The sequence below is a fragment of the Hemitrygon akajei genome, unplaced genomic scaffold, assembly GCF_048418815.1.
Source record: "Hemitrygon akajei unplaced genomic scaffold, sHemAka1.3 Scf000053, whole genome shotgun sequence".
Taxonomy (NCBI): domain Eukaryota; kingdom Metazoa; phylum Chordata; class Chondrichthyes; order Myliobatiformes; family Dasyatidae; genus Hemitrygon; species Hemitrygon akajei.
Window position 1 is genome coordinate 5,867,434 of NW_027331939.1, and position 21,162 is coordinate 5,888,595.

At 49.5% G+C, this 21,162-nt stretch overlaps 1 protein-coding gene across 1 annotated transcript in view; it reads left to right on the forward strand.

Annotated features, from left to right (window-relative positions):
• The window catches only part of LOC140721285 (NACHT, LRR and PYD domains-containing protein 3-like), a 77,362-nt gene extending 56,743 nt beyond the window's left edge, over positions 1-20,619 (forward strand). The window contains exons 6-16 of the mRNA XM_073036141.1: positions 563-734; positions 833-883; positions 8,924-9,016; positions 9,883-10,049; positions 10,971-11,142; positions 11,242-11,307; positions 15,526-17,263; positions 18,132-18,218; positions 18,374-18,544; positions 18,667-18,834; positions 18,999-20,619. Coding sequence (XP_072892242.1) covers positions 563-734; positions 833-883; positions 8,924-9,016; positions 9,883-10,049; positions 10,971-11,142; positions 11,242-11,307; positions 15,526-17,263; positions 18,132-18,218; positions 18,374-18,544; positions 18,667-18,834; positions 18,999-19,086 — 2,973 coding nt within the window. The 3' untranslated portion in view covers positions 19,087-20,619. The remainder of the gene's footprint in view (positions 1-562; positions 735-832; positions 884-8,923; positions 9,017-9,882; positions 10,050-10,970; positions 11,143-11,241; positions 11,308-15,525; positions 17,264-18,131; positions 18,219-18,373; positions 18,545-18,666; positions 18,835-18,998) is intronic.
• Positions 20,620-21,162: the final 543 nt, after the last annotated feature.

Sequence of the window (21,162 nt, forward strand, 5' to 3'; positions counted from 1 at the left end):
CTGTTCTGGGTGGAGATGATTGCGTTACAATCTGTAACTGCAAACAGTGTGGATCGGGGAGTATTGCTACGTTTTAATGTGTAATCACCGAACAAACCTCCATTGGAAAAGGCAAAGGAAAGGCATCAGGTGTCAGCCGGTAATCCGCTGTCATGTTGGACACTGGCGGACTGAGGAGATGACTCACATAATCTTTTCTGCAACTTCTCCGAGACTGCTCACTCTGTTATAAAAACCCTCCTGACTTCTTTCTTCATCTGTGATCGTTATTTTCTGATTTCTGTTTTACACGGTCAAATCCGATGAGGAATTATTTATGAATTTGGAGCCACGTGAATGAAGCGGTCACAGACCAGCCAGGATCTCATTGACTGGTGGTCCAGGTTCACGGTGAATGTCCCTCCGTGTGCTCTGCACTCAGAATGTACAGTCCATGTCCAGACAGGATCAGCACCCGTCCGGGTGACTGCTCAGTGTGATCCCGTTACAGAGCACATCATTTACTTCTCATTCTCTGTGTGAATCTGTCAGTCCCCAATATGTTCACCGTTACTCTTCACAGAAAATCTCTGATCTCGCTGATAAGGGAGAGCGGGCGGACAGTTCTAAACTCCTCCTGAGCCTGGTGATGGAGAAAGGCTCCCGCGCCCGGAGGGTGATGTGGGAAACCTTCGTGAAAATCCGGATTGGTGTCCCAACATTGGACAAAATACTGAAAGAAATACAGGAACATGGTGAGAGAGTATCAGAGATTAATTTAATTTTGGATTCAGTCATTACATACTCATAATTTGAGGAATTGAAATGTGTCAAATTGTTTAAATCTTAACAGGTTGTGTTCCAGTCCATCGACCTGTACCGGAGATTCCCAGGGAGCTGAAAGGTAAGTGAAGAAACCGCTGTTTCCACCGAAGGGTGATATTATGTAGGGCCATGTCGTTGCTGAGCCACGGGGATTTGATCAGGTAAATGTTCCACCATGATACAGAGTACAGTGAGACACGGGGAAAAATATTTTGTTCGAGGGAGAGATTTCACAGGACAGCATGAGGAACAACGCAGAGAGATGGGGGCTTTACTGAAAGGGATCACTCCTCTCTGGGTCCTGCAACTACGGATCCCTCCACCCAAGTCAGAATGGAGAAGAGGGCAATCTGAGGACCGAAATTATGGGAAATGACTTACTCCAAAAGGTGAAATCATTTCCCTATAACCACCCAACCCCCGGTACAGCCCTCATCTTAATTCCCTCAGATCCTACAGGAAATCATTTTTGAACTGGGAGTCCATTGAAGTTCTCGGCACCGAATAACAATGATAATTTAATGAGAAAAGCAGGTAGCATCCCAACTCGTCTGTTCAACCCCAAAGCAGCATATGAAACCAACTATATTCACATCTGCGCCTCCTTACTGCAAACACTGCTAAAGTTATCCAGTTTTATATCCCACTGAATAATCCTGGGAATTCCATCAGGAGACAGTGTCAGTGAGGGTGTGATTGGGGACAAAATCCTCAGCACAGTCCACAGAAGCTGAAATTGATGTGTCGTGTGATGGACACTGTGGAAGGGTGAGAGATGGGAATTAGGACAGAGAAACCGAGCGTTGTGGGATTGTGGCAAGAAAGGTGAAAGGACTGAAAATATCTATAAATAATATTGTAATTGATTAAATTGTGATCGTCTGGATAAGAAACTCACTATTGTACATCTGTAAGCACATTGTGTCTGTAAAAATGGAGCCCGGGGCAGTGCATGGGCGAAAGAGATTGCAAGGCTTCATAATCACAGACTGAGTTGGATTACTCAACTGCACATTTAACAGAGGAGACAGCGTGGTGAAGACAGATATCGTAAAAATTATTAATCTTAAAGTAGCCCATGTTTTATCTGATTTCTCAAAGCCCTTGAACAGAAATATAAAGAATCTAGACCACAACCCTTATTCAGCCTCTCTCATTTCCAAGAACAAATTCCAAAGATGTTAATATTCAAACGGCACCAAAGGAAGTTGTCAAACTGCTCACGTTTCTGTCACCTGTGATAATGCTTTTCCCATCTACATTCAGACAATAAAACCCCTCCGTTCCCCTGCACTAAGGATTTGGTAATTTTCTACAATTTCCTGGCAAACTTATTCTTCACTGTTCTTCATGCTGTTTGCTGAGGGAACAGTCACAGCAGTAAAGTTCCCACATCTATTTCTGAATACAGAACAGACCTCTCCCTGATTATTGAAGAAAATTATTTCTCCCACTGTCACATTCTCTAAAGTAAACATTTCAACAATCAATGTTTTCGTACGCTCCCTGTTTCACCCGAGTACATTGTCTGGAGAGCCTACACACTTCCTGACAGGTCCTGACAAATTGTGAGACAACTCACAGACCTGGCAGGTTCCTAACACAAAGTGAGACCCTCCACACTCCTGATAGCTTCCTGACGCACTGTAAGATCCCACACACCCTTGACAGGGTCCTTACACACAGTGAGACCCCACACACCACTGACAGGGTCCTGACACACTGTGAGACCTCACACACCCCTGACAGGGTCCAGACAAACTGTGCGACCCCACACACCCCTGACAGGGTCCCGACACACTGTGAGACCCCACAAACCTGTAACAGGGTCCTGACACACTGTCAGACCCCACACACCCATGACAGTGTCCAGACACACGGTGAGAACCCACACACCCCTGACAAGGTCCTGACACACTGCAAGACCACAATACCCCCCCCACCCCGGAAGGTTCCTGAAACACTGTGAGAAACAACACACCCCTGACAGGGTCCTGACACACTATGAGACCCCACACACTGCTGGCAGGGTCCTGACACACTGTGAGAACCCACACACACCTAACAGGGTCCTGACACACTGTGAGACCCCACACACCCCTGACAGGGTCCTGACACACTGTGAGAACCCACACACCCCTGACAGGGTCCTGACACACTGTGAGATCCCACACACCCCTGACAGGGTCCTGACACACTGTGAGACCCCACACATACATGACAGGGTCCTGACACACTGACAGACCGCACACACCCCTGGCAGGGTCCTGACACACTGTGAGACCCCACACACCCCTGACAGGGTCCTGACACACTGTGAGACCCCACACACCCCTGACAGGGTCCTGACACACTGTGAGACCCCACACATACATGACAGGGTCCTGACACACTGACAGACCGCACACACCCCTGACAGGGTCCTGACACACTGTGAAAACACAAACCGCCCCCCCCCCCCCTGCCGGAAGTGTGCTGGCACATTGTGAGACCCCACTCAAACCTGGCGGGATCTTGATGCGCTGTGAGACCCGACACTTCCCTGACAGGGTCCTTACCTGCCATGAGACACCGCACTCCCATGCTAGGGTGCCGACACATTGTGAGAACCCACACACACCTGACTGGGACCTGACACACTGTGAGACTCCACACACCCCTGACAGGGTCCGGTCATACTGTGAGACTCCACACACCCCTGACAGGGTCCTGACACACTGTGAGAACCCACACACCCCTGACAGGGTCCTGACACACTGTGAGAACCCACACACCCCTGACAGGGTCCTGACACACTGCGAGACCACAATACCCCCCCCACCCCGGAAGGTTCCTGAAACACTGTGAGAAACAACACACCCCTGACAGGGTCCTGACACGCTGTGAGACCCCACACACTGCTGGCACGGTCCTGACACACTGTGAGAACCCACACACTGCTGGCAGGGTCCTGACACACTGTGAGAACCCACACACACCTAACAGGGTCCTGACACACTGTGAGACCGCACACACCCCTGACAGGTTCCTGACACACTGTGAGACCCCACACACCCCTGACAGGGTCCTGACACACTGTGAGACCCCACACACCCCTGACAGGGTCCTGACACACTGTGAGACCCCACACATACATGACAGGGTCCTGACACACTGACAGACCGCACACACCCCTGGCAGGGTCCTGACACACTGTGAGACCCCACACACCCCTGACAGGGTCCTGACACACTGTGAGACTCCACACACCCCTGACAGGGTCCTGACACACTGTGAGACCCCACACACACCTGGCAGGATCCTGTCACACTGTGAGACCCCACACACCCCTGACAGGGTCCTGACACACTGTGAGACCCCACACACACCTGGCAGGATCCTGTCACACTGTGAGACCCCACACACCCCTGACAGGGTCCTGACACACTGTGAGACTCCACACACCCCTGACAGGGTCCTGACACACTGTGAGACCCCACACACACCTGGCAGGATCCTGTCACACTGTGAGACCCCACACACCCCTGACAGGGTCCTGACACACTGTGAGACCCCACACACACCTGGCAGGATCCTGTCACACTGTGAGACCCCACACACCCCTGACAGGGTCCTGACACACTGTGAGACCCCACACACACCTGGCAGGATCCTGTCACACTGTGAGACCCCACACACCCCTGACAGGGTCCTGACACACTGTGAAAACACAAACCGCCCCCCCCCCCCCCTGCCGGAAGTGTGCTGGCACATTGTGAGACCCCACTCAAACCTGGCGGGATCTTGATGCGCTGTGAGACCCGACACTTCCCTGACAGGGTCCTTACCTGCCATGAGACACCGCACTCCCATGCTAGGGTGCCGACACATTGTGAGAACCCACACACCCCTGTCTGGGACCTGACACACTGTGAGACTCCACACACCCCTGACAGGGTCCGGACATACTGTGAGACTCCACACACCCCTGACAGGGTCCTGACACACTGTGAGAACCCACACACCCCTGACAGGGTCCTGACACACTGTGAGACCCCACACACCCCTGACAGGGTCCTGACACACTGTGAGACCCCACACACACCTGGCAGGATCCTGTCACACTGTGAGACCCCACACACCCCTGACAGGGTCCTGACACACTGTGAGACCCCACACACACCTGGCAGGATCCTGTCACACTGTGAGACCCCACACACCCCTGACAGGGTCCTGACACACTGTGAAAACACAAACCGCCCCCCCCCCCCCTGCCGGAAGTGTGCTGGCACATTGTGAGACCCCACTCAAACCTGGCGGGATCTTGATGCGCTGTGAGACCCGACACTTCCCTGACAGGGTCCTTACCTGCCATGAGACACCGCACTCCCATGCTAGGGTGCCGACACATTGTGAGAACCCACACACACCTGACTGGGACCTGACACACTGTGAGACTCCACACACCCCTGACAGGGTCCGGACATACTGTGAGACTCCACACACCCCTGACAGGGTCCTGACACACTGTGAGAACCCACACACCCCTGACAGGGTCCTGACACACTGTGAGAACCCACACACCCCTGACAGGGTCCTGACACACTGCGAGACCACAATACCCCCCCCACCCCGGAAGGTTCCTGAAACACTGTGAGAAACAACACACCCCTGACAGGGTCCTGACACGCTGTGAGACCCCACACACTGCTGGCAGGGTCCTGACACACTGTGAGAACCCACACACTGCTGGCAGGGTCCTGACACACTGTGAGAACCCACACACACCTAACAGGGTCCTGACACACTGTGAGACCGCACACACCCCTGACAGGTTCCTGACACACTGTGAGACCCCACACACCCCTGACCGGGTCCTGACACACTGTGAGACCCCACACACCCCTGACAGGGTCCTGACACACTGTGAGACCCCACACATACATGACAGGGTCCTGACACACTGACAGACCGCACACACCCCTGGCAGGGTCCTGACACACTGTGAGACCCCACACACCCCTGACAGGGTCCTGACACACTGTGAGACTCCACACACCCCTGACAGGGTCCTGACACACTGTGAGACCCCACACACACCTGGCAGGATCCTGTCACACTGTGAGACCCCACACACCCCTGACAGGGTCCTGACACACTGTGAGACCCCACACACACCTGGCAGGATCCTGTCACACTGTGAGACCCCACACACCCCTGACAGGGTCCTGACACACTGTGAGACTCCACACACCCCTGACAGGGTCCTGACACACTGTGAGACCCCACACACACCTGGCAGGATCCTGTCACACTGTGAGACCCCACACACCCCTGACAGGGTCCTGACACACTGTGAGACCCCACACACACCTGGCAGGATCCTGTCACACTGTGAGACCCCCACACACCCCTGACAGGGTCCTGACACACTGTGAGACCCCACACACACCTGGCAGGATCCTGTCACACTGTGAGACCCCACACACCCCTGACAGGGTCCTGACACACTGTGAGACCCCACACACACCTGGCAGGATCCTGTCACACTGTGAGACCCCACACACCCCTGACAGGGTCCTGACACACTGTGAAAACACAAACCGCCCCCCCCCCCCTGCCGGAAGTGTGCTGGCACATTGTGAGACCCCACTCAAACCTGGCGGGATCTTGATGCGCTGTGAGACCCGACACTTCCCTGACAGGGTCCTTACCTGCCATGAGACACCGCACTCCCATGCTAGGGTGCCGACACATTGTGAGAACCCACACACCCCTGTCTGGGACCTGACACACTGTGAGACTCCACACACCCCTGACAGGGTCCTGACATACTGTGAGACTCCACACACCCCTGACAGGGTCCTGACACACTGTGAGAACCCACACACCCCTGACAGGGTCCTGACACACTGTGAGAACCCACACACCCCTGACAGGGTCCTGACACACTGTGAGACCCCACACACACCTGGCAGGATCCTGTCACACTGTGAGACCCCACACACACCTAACAGGGTCCTGACACACTGTGAGACCGCACACACCCCTGACAGGGTCCTGACACAGTGACAGACCGCACACACCCCTGACAGGGTCCTGACACACTGTGAGACACCACACACCCCTGACAGGGTCCTGACACACTGTGAAAACACAAACCGCCCGCCCCCCCCCCCCCCCCCTGCCGGAAGTGTGCTGGCACATTGTGAGGCCCCACTCAAACCTGGCGGGATCTTGATGCGCTGTGAGACCCGACACTTCCCTGACAGGGTCCTTACCTGCCATGAGACACCGCACTCCCATGCTAGGGTGCCGACACATTGTGAGAACCCACACACCCCTGTCTGGGACCTGACACACTGTGAGACTCCACACACCCCTGACAGGGTCCTGACACACTGTGAGAACCCACACACCCCTGACAGGGTCCTGACACACTGTGAGACCCCACACACCCCTGACAGGGTCCCGACACACGGTGAGAAGACCCCACACACCCCTGACAGGGTCCCGACACACGGTGAGACCCCACACACCCCCTGACAGGGTCCTGACACACTGTGAGACTCCACACACCCCTGACAGGGTCCTGACACACTGTGAGAACCCACACACCCCTGACAGGGTCCTGATACACTGTGAGATACCACACACCCCTGTCTGGGACCTGACACACTGTGAGACTCCACATAGCCCTGGTAGGGTCATGACAAACTGTGAGACCTCACACACCCCTGACAGGGTCCTGACACACTGTGAGACCCCACACACCCCTGACAGGGTCCTGACACACTGTCAGACTCCACATAACCCTGGTAGGGTCCCGACGCACGGTGAGAACACACACACCCCTGACTGGGACCTGACACACTGTGAGACTCCACATACCCCTGACAGGGTCCCAACACACTGTGAGACTCCACATACCCCTGGTAGGGTCCTGACACACTGTGAGACCCCACACTCCTCTGGCAGGATCCTGACAAACTGTGAGGCACCATTCACCCCCTGACAGTGTCCAGACACTCTGTGAGACCCCACACACCCCTGACAGGGACCTGACACACTGAGAGAGCCCACACACACATGACCGGGTCCTGACACACTACGGGACCCCACACACCCCTGACAGGGTCCTGACACACTGCGAGACCCCACACACCCCTGGCAGTGTCCTGACACACTATGAGACCCCACAGATCCTTGACAGGGTCCAGACACACTGGGAGACCTCACACACCCCTGGTAGTGTTCTGACATACTGTGAAACCCCACACACCCCTGACAGGGTCCTGACATACTGTGAGACCCCACAGACCCTTGACAGGGTCCCAACACACTGTGAGAACCCACACACACCCCTGACAGGGTCCTGACACACTGCGAGACCCCACACACCCCTGGCAGTGTCCTGACACACTATGAGACCCCACAGACCCTTGACAGGGTCCAGACACACTGTGAGACCTCACACACCCCTGGTAGTGTTCTGACACACTGTGAGACCCCACACACGCCTGACAGGGTCCTGACACACTGTGCACTGTGAGAACCCACATAACCCTGGCAGAGTCTTGACACACTGTCAGACCACACACCTGACAGGGTGTCATATAACTAACTATCTGATAATAGCCAGGTGATATGCTTAAAGAAATCTTAACCGAGTTTTAGTGCTAATAATGATCTTAAAGTCCTGCTGGAAAAATGATAGTGGTTCAGGACAAGATATTATGATACTGTGGGTGAGACTGCATTGTTCAGGATGTCAGATTGTTTCTCTATAGAGTCAAATCATATATTGCCATAGGTGTCAATGCCAGGCAATGTTAAACTGTGGTAGGATGACCACATTCGCCATTCCATTGACACATCCCTCCAGGGCACAAGATTTTTACCTAATAGGGATTTGCCTGCAATATAGTGAGTAGATACCCCAGAGAATCCCAGCATGGTGCACAATCCATGGGGAGATCGATCTGTGGGTGGATGGATGCGGGTGGATCTGGCTGTGTCAAGCCTTTAGTGGATAGGTCCAAGATATTTGGAAATGTTTGCCTCAGTTGAAAAACAAAACAGTGTTCTGCTTTACACCTCAATTAATATCTGACCCTACTGTTAATTTTGTTTGTTACAGAGCATCAAAATCTGAGCACAACTGTCCTCAAAATGGCTCAAGGAGTGGGTAGGAGAGAAGTTCCAGTGATGTTAAGATCAGGAAAGGACATGGGTATGTTAGCAAATTATTTTAATTTTTAAATATTTCCTTGACACTGTGTCTGAGTTTATTCCAATATCAGCAATTCACAAAATATTTGTAAAAACTGAGCAGAGAGATGAGACTGAGAGTTAGCAGTCACACGTGGAAGGAGCACAATTATTGTCTGCTTTTTGCTCTTCAAACAGACAGTGATGCACAATAAAACAGTGAGGTGTTCCAGAGCACAAGACATTCTGCAGATGCTGAAAGCTTTGAGCAACACAAAGACACACAAAATATTGGCGGAACTCAGCATCCATGGAGAGAAATAAACAGTTAATGTTTCAGATCAGGACCACAAAATATAGAAAATAATGTGGCAATATCTAGAATTTCTGTCCCCTCATTTCCAGTCTGATGAAGCACCCTAAATGTTGGCTGTTTATTCTCCTCGATAGATGCTGCCTGACCTGCTGAGTACCTCCAGCATTTTGTGAGATATGCCAGAGATTTGCTGAGGAAGGGGTTGACCAGGCAGGCAGACATAACCCAGAGCAAAGCGGTGGTGATGGGCAGTACCAGGAGAGTGATGGTGATGGGTTACTATATTCTCAGGAATAAGCAGAGTCCTTTCCAAACAGAGAGGTATATTCCTGGGGACTAGAAAGGGCAGCTTTCAACAGATGGAGCCAAGCCCCACCACAACCCTGCTCGATCTGAACCCCCACCCAGCCTGTGCTCATTTCACCAACCCCGCTTATTCCTCCCTCGCACCCTTTATATATATCTTGGACTGTGTTTGGTGACCTGGTGCACCATCTTACGGTTCCAGAGAGAAAGTTGCCTCCGAATATGGGGTCAGTAATTTCTTTAATTTTCACCATTGTGCTTCATAGGTCCGAGTTCAGTGATCACCAAGCTCCTGGCAAGCTGCAACGATTCCCAGCTGCTGCAGCTGACGGACTTCTACCGGGACAGGCTGGAGCAGGCGATGGAAGGAGGGGTGCACGGAGTGAGCCTGGCATTAACGGCCGAGAATCAGTTCAGCGGAGAGGAACATCGGGTGAGTGGGAGGGAGAATGAGTTTGAATTTTCACACATCACAGGACTGATGGATGTCGGAACTCCGACTCATTGGATATTAAATTAGATAAAAGAACAACTGGGAAATAAGTACTGTACATGCAATCTCAAAGATGTGAATCTGAAGCAGTGACAGAAAGGGGTGAAAAGACCCTGCAGACTGATGGGTGGCTGCTCAATGTTCAGAGTGAGTTGAGCAGGTAACAGTTGTGTGGGCTTACAGTATTAAATGGAAATATGACGGGAGGTTTCGGTTTGGGAAGATTGTGCAGTCTGACAGCAGGATATCAATGAGAACCGGGGCATCATCTGTGGGTGCCACAGGAGCTCGAGTGTGTTCTGTTCTGAGTGGAGATGATTGTGTTACAATCTGTAACTGCAAACAGTGTGAATTGGGGAATACTGCCATGTTCTAATGTGTAATCACCGAACAAACCTACACTGGAAAAGGCAAAGGAAAGGAATCAGGTGTCAGCCGGTAATCCGCTGTCATGCTGGACACTGGCGGACTGAGGAGATGAATCACATCATCTTTTCTGCAACTTCTCCAAGACTGCTCACTCTGTTATAAAAACCCTCCTGACTTCTTTCTTCATCTGTTATGGTTATTTTCTGATTTCTGTTTTACGCTGTTAAATCCGGTGAGGAATTATTTATGGATTTGGAGCCACGTCAATGAAGCGGTCACAGACCAGCCAGGATCTCATTGACTGGTGGACCAGGTTCACGGTGAATGTCCCTCCGTGTGCTCTGCACTCAGAATGTACAGTCCATGTCCAGACAGGATCAGCACCCGTCTGGGTGACTGCTCTGTGTGATCCCGTTTCAGAGCACATCATTTACTTCTCATTCTCTGTGTGAATCTGTCAGTCCCCAATATGTTCACCGTTACTCTTCACAGAAAATCTCTGATCTCGCTGATAAGGGAGAGCGGGCGGACAGTTCTAAACTCCTCCTGAGCCTGGTGATGGGGAAAGGCTCCCGCGCCCGGAGGGTGATGTGGGAAACCTTTGTGAAAATGCGGATCGGAGTCCCAAATTTGGACAAAATACTTAAGGATATACAGATGTATGGTGAGATAATATCAGAGGTTAATTCAAATTTGAGTTGCAAAACATTACACTTCAGAATTTTCCATAAATTATCCCCTTAATGTGTTTAAATTCAAACAGGTTCTGATCCATCCCATCGATCAAATCCCACTCAAGGTTTACTCAAGTTTCTCAGTGAGTTGAAAGGTGAGTGAACATGCGTTGAAAATTGAAGAGTATAACAGAGGAATAGGCCATTAGGCAAATAATATTGTACTGAAACAGCTAACAAGTAAATCAAACATACCCAAACTCTAATCTCCCCTTCCGACACCATCTCCATATGCCTCCATCTTCCTTAATCCATGTACCTAACCAAACGTCTCTTAAAAGCTTCAAAAAATTTACGTCTACCACCTTACCAGGCAGTGCTTTCCAGACAGCAATGACACTTCCCCCTTCACTGTACACCCTCTCACCTTCAATAGCCTTTGAGACATTCAGAAACCGATTCTTTCTGTTCACTCTATTTATGCCTCTCTTAATGTTGCAAACCTTTGTCAGAGCTCCCCTCGGCCTCCGATGATCCAGAGAAAACAATCTAATTTTATCCAGCCTCTCATGATAACACATGCCCTTTAAACCAGGCAGCATCCCGGTAAACCTCTTCTGCTCCCTCTCTAAAGCCTCAACATCCCTCCGGTAGTGAGGCGATTGGAACGGTACGCAGTGGCCCAGATGAGACTGAAGCAGAGTTCATCAAGTTGAAACTTGACCTCTGTTTTCACCAACGTTTGTAATTTGCGTCGGGCGGTTCAGTTATTGAGCCACGAGGATCTGACCAGGTAAATACTGGCACTGTGACAGAGAACACAGTGACACACAGGGAAACGTGTTTGCTAGAGGGAGAGTTTTCAAAGGACATTTTGAGGAAAGAGGCAGAGAGCTGGCGAGTTTGAGGAAAGTGCTCACACCGCTCTGGGGCCTGAAACTACAGATCCCCACCAGAGTCTGAGTGGAGAAGGGGGGGATCTGGAGAATGACAAAAAAAAAGGATATTTCTTCATATCAAAAAGTCAAATCCTTCTCTTGCCAGCGACTATCCGCTCCAGGATAGCCTCATCCTTAACCATTTTCTAAACGACTTCAGTTTCTTTAGGTTATTTTTGTTTTTCGAGTTGCTCGTCCATTGAAGTTCTATTCACAGAATAGTAATAATAACGTCACTTTAATCAAAAAAGCAGCTTATGAACCCTGCTCTTTTCACATCTGCGCTCCCTTAGTGCAAACTTTGATAAAGATATCCAGTTTAATTTCCAACTCAATAATCCTGGGAATTCTAGCAGTGAGACAGTATTACTGAGGGTGAGATCGGAGACAAATTCCTCAGCACAGTTCACAGAAGCTGAAATTGATGTGTGCCGGTTTGTGTGCTGGACTCTGTGGAAGGTGAAGAGATGGGAATTAGGACAGGGAAACCGAGGGTTGTGGGATCGCTGCAAGGAATGTGGAAAGGACTGAAAATATCTATAAATAATATTGCAATTAGTTAAACTGTGACCGTCTGGATGAGAAGCTCACTACATCTATAAGCCCATCATGTCTGTGAAAATGGAGCCCGGGGCAGTGCATGGGCTGAAGAGATTGTAAGGCTTCATCATCGCAGACTTAGTTGGATCACTCAACATCTCCACATTTAACACAGGAGAGAGCGTAGGAAAGACAAATATCACAGAACTTATCAATATTGCATCAGCCCATGTTTTATCTGATTATTCGAAGCTCTTAAAATAAATATAGGGAATCTCGGCCAGAACCCTGGTTCAGTCTCTCTCACCTACAGGACCAAATCCCAAAGATGATAATTTAAATTTGGTACCAGAGATAGATCAATCAGGAAGTTTACAAACTACTCACGTCTCTGTCACCTCTGTTAATGCAGCTCCAGTCCACATCCGGTCAATAAAACCCCTCAGTGTCCCTGAACACGGGTTTAGTAAATCGCTACAAGCTTGTTCATCATTGTCCTTCATCCGGTTTACAGAGGGAACAGACACGACATTGTCATTCCCACACCCATTTCTGAATAGGAAACAGATACACTCCCTGATTATTGAACAACATCATTTCTACCAGTGTCACATTCACTAAATTAAATATGTGCAAGATCAATGTTTTCCTACGTTGCCTATCACAGCTGAATAGATTGAATAGAGACCCCACACGTACCTGACAGTGTCCTGCCGCACTGTGAGACCCCACACACTCCCAGCAGGGTCCTGACACACTGTGAGACCCCACACACTCCCAGCAGGGTCCTGACACACTGTGAGACCCCACACATGCCTGACAGGGTCCTGACACAATGTGAGACCCCACACACTCCCAGCAGGGTCCTGACTCACTGTGAGACCCCACACACGCCTGACAGGGTCCTGACACACTGTGAGACCCCACACACTCCCAGCAGGGTCCTGACACACTGTGAGACCCCACACAACCCTGATTGGGTCCTGACAAACTAAGAGAAGCCACATACCCCTGGCAGGTTTCAGATACATTGTGAGATCCAGATCTTATCAGGGAGCCTAATGTAAAGGGAACCTTAGGAGACAGTTAGTGACTGGGTAAAAGCCAAGGAATAAGATAAAAAAAGTTGTTTTATTTTCTCTTTCTTCCATGGCCTTCTGTCTCTTTAACCAATCAACTTCAACCCTTTGCGTCAACCCTCCCCCTCCAAGTTTCACCCATCGTCTGGCAATTCTCTCTCCCCTCTACTCCCCCCACCCCCCCGCCACACCTTTCAATTCTACTCCCCAGCATTTTGTTTCCAGACCTACCAAAGTGTTTAAGCCTGGAACGTCAACTATACTTTTTTTCCATAGATGCTGTCTGGCCTTCCAAGTTCCTCCAGCATTTTGTGTGTGTTGCTGCATTTTCAGCATCTACAGATTCTCTCTTGATTGCAAAATTATAGACCAGTTTGCCCAACCTCAGTGGTTGGGGAAGTGTGAGAGTATTATTAAGATTGAGTTCTGAGGTATTTACAGTCTAATTATAAAATAAGTCAAAGTCAACATAGTTTCTATGAAGGGAAATCTTGCCTGATAGATCTGCTAGAGTTCATTGAGGAAATTCCAAACAGTGTGGACAAAGGAGATGCAGTGGATGTCATTTAGGTTTTCATAAGGCATATTATAAGTTACCTCATGAGTCTACTTAACAAGATAAAATCTGATGGCGTTACAGGAAATATACTGGCATGGAGAGTAGGGTGACATAGGACACTCAAGGCTGCTGCGGAGTTTGACTCTGTGGTTAGGAAGGCATACGGCACATTGGCCCTCATCAACCGTGGGATTGAGTTCAAGAGGTGAGAGGTAATGTTGTAGTTATATAGGACCCTGGTCAGACACCACTTGGAGTACTGTGCTCAGTTCTGGTCACCTCACTACAGGAAGGATATGGAAACTATAGAAAGGGTGCAGTGGAGATTTACAAGGATGTTGCCTGTATTGGGTGCATGCCCTATGAGAATAGGTTGAGTGAAACTAGCCTTTTCTCCTTGGAGCGAGGAAGGATGAGAGGTGACCTGATAGAGGTGTATAAAGTGATGAGAGGCGTTGATCTTGTGGATAGTCAGAGGCTTTTTCCCAGGGCTGAAATGGCTAGCACCAGAGGGCATAGTTTTATGTTGCTTGGAAGCAGGTACAGAGGAGATGTCAGGGGTAAGTTGTTTTTTACTCAGAGAGTGGTGAGTACATGGAATGGGCGGCCGGCGGTGGTGGTGGATGAGGATACAATAGGATTGTTTACGGCTCCTCTGGATGGCTACATGGAGCTTAGAAAAATAGAGGACTATGGGTAAACCCAGGTAAATTCTAAGGTAAGAACATGTTCGGCACAGCTTTGTGGGCCGAAGGACTTGTATTGTGCTGTTGGTTTTCCAAGTTTCCAATCTTCTACCACACCACAGATCCACAAATGTATTTCTCTTTATTTTGAATCCGTGATGGTGAGAGGGGAGGGGGAGCTGTGATTCCCGTGACCTATTCCGTTGACAGAATGCCCACTATCATTTTCTCAATCTCCAAAGACCACATCAACACTGGGATTTGAAAGTTTTTCCACAGAACCATGATAGAAGTGGCAGTAGTGGGAGTTTGTCTAGTCGGGGCTCAGTAAACTACCAGGGAAAACTCAACTTAACTGAACAATTAATGTGGAAATGTGATGATCTGATGATTATCTGGCCCATGCCTTTCCATCCACTTTGGGGTCTGTTAATCAAACTTAATTTAGTGTAAGAAAATCCAGTGATGAGTTCAAATAATGCAAAACCTTTGAGCTAATCCTTGGCTACTTAAATACTGAGTTCTGAGTTGAAGCATCTAACAGTTTGTCCACTGTCTGTTCCCATGGAAGATGTTCAACAGAAACACAAGGAGACTCTGCGGGCACAAACTGAAAAACTGAGAGCGAACACGATCCTGATGAGGGAGAAGGTGAAGGTTTTCCAGCTGGCAGATCGATACGCTGAGCTCACGGTCATTTCTACTCTTCGAGATCGGACACTGGTGGAACATGAGCTGCTGGCAAGAGGCAGAGACCACGAGGAGTGGAGAGAGAAACATCTCCGCGGAAAGCTGGAAAAAATCCGGACTGATCAGTTGTTCCAGAGCAGCTTTTCCCGGAGGAAAACCAAATCTGGGAGTTCGGCAGCAGTGGCCGGAGTCCCGGGGATCGGGAAAACAACAATGGTACAAAAGATTGTTTATGACTGGGCCATGGGGAAAATATACCAACAATTCCAGTTTGTCTTCAGTTTCAAATTCCGGGATTTAAACACTATTAACTGCAGAAAAAACCTGAGGCAACTAATTCAGGATCAGTATCCTTACTTTGGGAATATCCTGAGAGATGTCTGGAAGAACCCAGAGGGATTGCTGTTTATATTTGATGGTCTGGATGAATTCGAGCACAGAATTGATTTTGCTGACAGTCGGAGAGATACAGAACCCAAGCACCAGTGCCCAGATCCCGAGTGGTGTTGTGAGGTGTCGGACATTTTGTACAGTTTAATCCAGGGCAAGCTGCTCCCAGGGTGTTCAGTGCTGGTGACCACCCGTCCCACTGCATTACATTTATTGGATAAAGCCAAGATCAGCGTCTGGGCTGAAAGCCTGGGATTTGTTGGTGAGGAACGGAAGGAATATTTCATCAGGTATTTTGAAGATCCATCGGTGGCAGCAGCTATTTTCAAACACGTGAAGGAGAACGAGATCCTGTACACCATGAGCTACAACCCCTCCTACTGCTGGATCCTCGCTTTGGCACTGGGCCCCTTCTTCACACAAAGAGTCAGGGACCCGCAGCGAGTTCCCAAGACCATCACCCAACTGTACTCCTACTATATTTACAACATCCTGAAAAACCACGTTCGTGAGATTGAGAACCCCCGTGATGTGTTACTCAGGGTTGGTCAGATGGCCTTCAGAGGAGTGTCTGAGAAGAAGATCGTATTTACATATGGAGATTTGATCAGCTACAATCTTAAGCCTTCCCAGTTCCTGTCCGGGTTCCTGATGGAGCTTTTGGAGAGAGAGGATTCGGCCCGGAGCGTGGTGTACACATTCCCACACCTCACCATCCAAGAGTTTGTAGCAGCAGTCGCACAATTCCTGACCCTACATCCCAAGGATATCCTGAAATTCCTCACTGAAGCTCACAACATGACAGATGGGCGATTTGAGGTATTTCTCCGTTTTGTTGCTGGTCTCTCCTCCCCAATGACAGCTCGAGGCCTGGAGGAGTTTCTGGGTCCATTTCCTCATCAAACAACGTGCCGGGTGATTGACTGGGTGAAGGAGGAGGTTAAACGCCAGAGTGGAAACACGAGGATTGCATCTGGTAAAAGGAGCCTCTTGAACACACTGCACTACCTGTTTGAGTCTCAGAATCGTGGACTGACTCAAGGTACACTGGGATCTGTGAAAAAACTCTCATTCAGTGGAATGACACTGACCCCGATTGACTGCGCGGTCCTGTCTCATGTCATCGGACTCTGTGATACAATAAAACACCTCGACCTGCAGGGCTGTCACCTTCAGTGTGAAGGAATCCAACGGCTGGGACCCGGGCTCCACAAGTGCCAGGAGTTGAGGTAACTTGATTTATCTCTCACTCTGAACTGTGAAACTGTCCCATTGTGTTGTTTCAATGTAAAACAATTTGGGTTAAACAGTCGTAAATCAGATTGTGAAAAATAGTGACAAATGCCCAGGGGATCGGTCAGTAATTCTCCAAAGACGGGGGGGGTTCTGTGGTTCCTTGTGAAGAGTTGTTGGAGACTTCATCAGATCATTTGGGCATCTCCTCCCGATTGTTGTCCTCAATTCAGAAAGACCCATCCCGTAAAATCTATTTCTGCATCCTCTAATCTTCTGCAGTTATCTCTTCCCTTTGGTATCCTCCTGAGGGATCTGTATTCCCCATCCCCTTTCCCCCTGTGGGATCTCTTCCCCATTCCCATTTTTCCCTTCGGGATCTTCTTTTCCCCATATCCCTTACTCCTGCGGAATCTCTCATCCTCATCCTCATTCCTCCTATGGGATGTTTCCTATTTCCTCTCTTTCTCCTACAGGTTTTCTCTTCCTACCTCTTTTCCTCAGGTGGGGTCTCTTCCACCAACTCCCATCGACACTTTCCCTTTCACAAATTATCCTCACTGTGGGACTTTCTATCATCCTTCACCCCTGCCCCTCCCAACGCTCTTACATCAGGAACATTTTTCTAGCCATCGGGGAATGAGACAGAATATGTGGAGTTTACAGGGTCACACCGACAGACTACATTACTGATATTCGGGGAATACCCTGGAGCTGGGCAGTGAGGGACATTGAGAGTGATGGGAACTCCGATCAGTGATTTGCTGAAGGGGTGAATGTTTCCTGAAATATCCGAGTGAGAGAAATTCCCCCAGACCCACGGTTTGAATCACTTTGTTCATCAATTTGTCTGTTTGTGTTTAGCCTTGGGCAGAATAAACTGGGAGATTCAGGAGTGAAACTGGTGTCTGCGGCTCTGAGGAACCCGGAGTGTAAAATACAGAAACTGTGGTAAGTACCAGACTGTGGGAGATTGTGTTTACAGTCACTGGGTGTCTGACACTGAACATTAATGTGATCAGTAATTGTGTTACTAATAAACACTGGGGATTTGTACCATCTCCTGTCTCTCTGTGTCCTTCATCCTCACTCTCACTCATCTCCAGGCTCTGGGATGTCAGTCTCACATATTCTGGTGCTGAGGATCTCACCTCCGCTCTCAGTACAAACCCATCACTGACGGAGCTGGGCCTGGGTTATAATAAACTGGGAGATTCAGGAGTGAAGCTGGTGTCTGTGGCTCTGACAAACCCCAAGTGTGGAATAGAGAAACTGGGGTAAGTACCAGACTGTGGGTGATTGTGTTTACAGTCACTGGGTGTCTGACACTGAACATTAATGTGATCAGTAATTGTGTTACAGTCTCCTGTCTCTCTGTGTCCTTCATCCTCACCTCCAGACTGAGGGATATCGGTCTCACAGATTCTGGTGCGGAGGATCTTGCCTCTGCTCTCAGTACCAACCCATCACTGACAGAGCTGGAGCTGGGATTCAACTCGCTCACGGACCGATCTGACCCCGCTCTCCGCCGTCTCATACTGGCCCTCCCGAGTCTGAAGCTGATCGAGTGAGTATCTGTGTTAATGTTCAATGTTATAAAATATCAGCGGATCCGCGGGTTTTCTGGTGATATTTGTCTGTGAGTTTTGTTGAAACGTTAACCCCAGTCCACTGTTACTGACACTGTTGTGTATTCTGTTTATTTTATCTTTATTCTTCCATCTGTTTTAGCTTGTGGAGGAATCAGTTCAGTCAGACCGGGGGGAAGGAACTGAGATCTCTGCAGGAACCCAGACCCGGACTGACAGTTGATCTGTGAACATCTGAATGGTGAACTAGCTCCAATTGCACACTCTGTGACGTCCAAAGTGATGCAATTCCGCATCCTATCCAGCTGCGCGTGTCCGGATTCAACAGCTGCTCCAAATGGCGTGCCGGGGAATTACACAGAGAGGAAAAGCCCGGGGGGCCGGGTTAGATCTGGGAAACCAGTGTCCCTGGGAGAGAATCATTTTACTCACTTTGAGAACATCCTGGCCAATATAATGATGTTAATGATGTTAAATTGACAAATCCCTCGGCAGTGACCCTGGATCTGCAGCGATCTCGGGCACGACCCTGAAGTGTGATTTTATAATCATCGGTTCCCCAATGCAGAGTGACGGTGAGAAACGGAACTGATTATTCAAACTGTCATGCATTGTCGCCGGTCGGTTAATTGTGTGTGACTGTGAGTGAATTGGGAGCAGCTTATTTATTCCCGCACGTCAGCAGCTCACACATTGTTTAATTTAGCTTTGAACATTTGTCAAGATGAAGTCAATAAAATCTCTGACGTACAAAGAAGCTGGATGAACTCAGCAGGTCGGGCAGTATCCGTTGAAAGGAGCAGTCAACGTTTCGGGCCGAAACCCTCCGTCAGGACTAAAGAAGGAGGGGTCACGGGCCCTATAAAGAAGGTGGGGGGAGGGTGGAATGTGCCAGGTGAAAAACCAATGAGAGGAAAGATCAAGGGCTGGGGGAGGGGAAGCAAGGAGGGGATAGGCAGAAGAGGTGAAGGAGGAATCTAAGGGGAAAGCACTATGGGTAGTAGAAGAAGGCAGAATCATGAGAGAGGTGATAGGCAGCTAGAGGAGGAGACAGAGTGAAGGTGGGATGGTGGAAGGGATAAGGAGGGTATTACCGGAAGTTAGAGAATTCGATGTTCATACCAAGGGGCTGGAGACTACCCAGACGGTAGATGAGGTGTTGTTCCTCCAACCGAAGTTTGACCTCATCATGACTAAAACCTGCTTTTAATTGAATTGCATTGACACCGCGTTCGCTGAGAAGCAGATCGTCAGAAACAGCCCGTACACATTGGAAAAAAACCTGAAGTTAGAGCTATAGCGAGCTTTTCGGAACTGGCATCGAAAGACTATGCATGCCGGCAAAGATCAGTCATTACTGAAATGAACACCAACGTAGGCGTGTGACGCCTTTTGACACACTGCTCGTGCACTCTTCTTCTGTTCAGCCTGCCTCTCCCTTCCATTCGTAATCACTGATGGAAGCGGGGAGCTGATATATATCGGAGAGCGCACAGAATATGTGAATGACGTCCAATGGATTGAAAAATAAAGGTCAGCAGATATTTCTGAAATGAAAGACAAACTTAGCTAATAAATGTTGTGTGAGGGAGAACAGGGGTAACAAATTGCTAAACCAGTTGCTTGGTATTTAGACAATAAAGATCAGTTCTGGACGTGCCTGATGGAGTTGAATCCAAGCAAGTGCGGGAGCTGTCCTTGGAGTTCTACTGTAAGTGAAGGTATGCGATCAATGACAGACGGTTAACAGAATTGCCCACTATTGCTTTACAGAGTAATCTGTCCGCCGAAATACCGAGCTCACTGACAGCAAGCTGGCCGGATGTTATAAGCGCATGTGGCATGTTTGCTATCAGTGGGAAGGTGAGTGAGTGGAATAGTCAGGAATTCATATAAACCTTCAGTAGGATTTCAGTTACAGTTTTGTATTCAATGACAGTTACTTGGAGGATAGGACATAGACCATGACAGCACATCACAGGCGCAACGGCCGGCGACGTTGTACCGACTTTTGAATCTACCCTAAGATAAATCGAACCATCCGCTACAACACTGCCTGCTATTTATATCACCAATGTGCCTAAATAAGAGTTGTGAATGCCCCCAGTGTATCCGCCTCTATGGGAGCGGTCCATGCACCCCACATTCTCTGTACAGCGACCGTGCCTCTAACAAACCCGTACAGACCATAAGACATGGGAGCAGAATCAAGTCATTCAACCCATTGCGTGAACTCTGCCATTCCATCATGGCTCATCCTAGATCCCACTCAACCCCATTCGCCTGACTCCTCCCCATATCCGTTG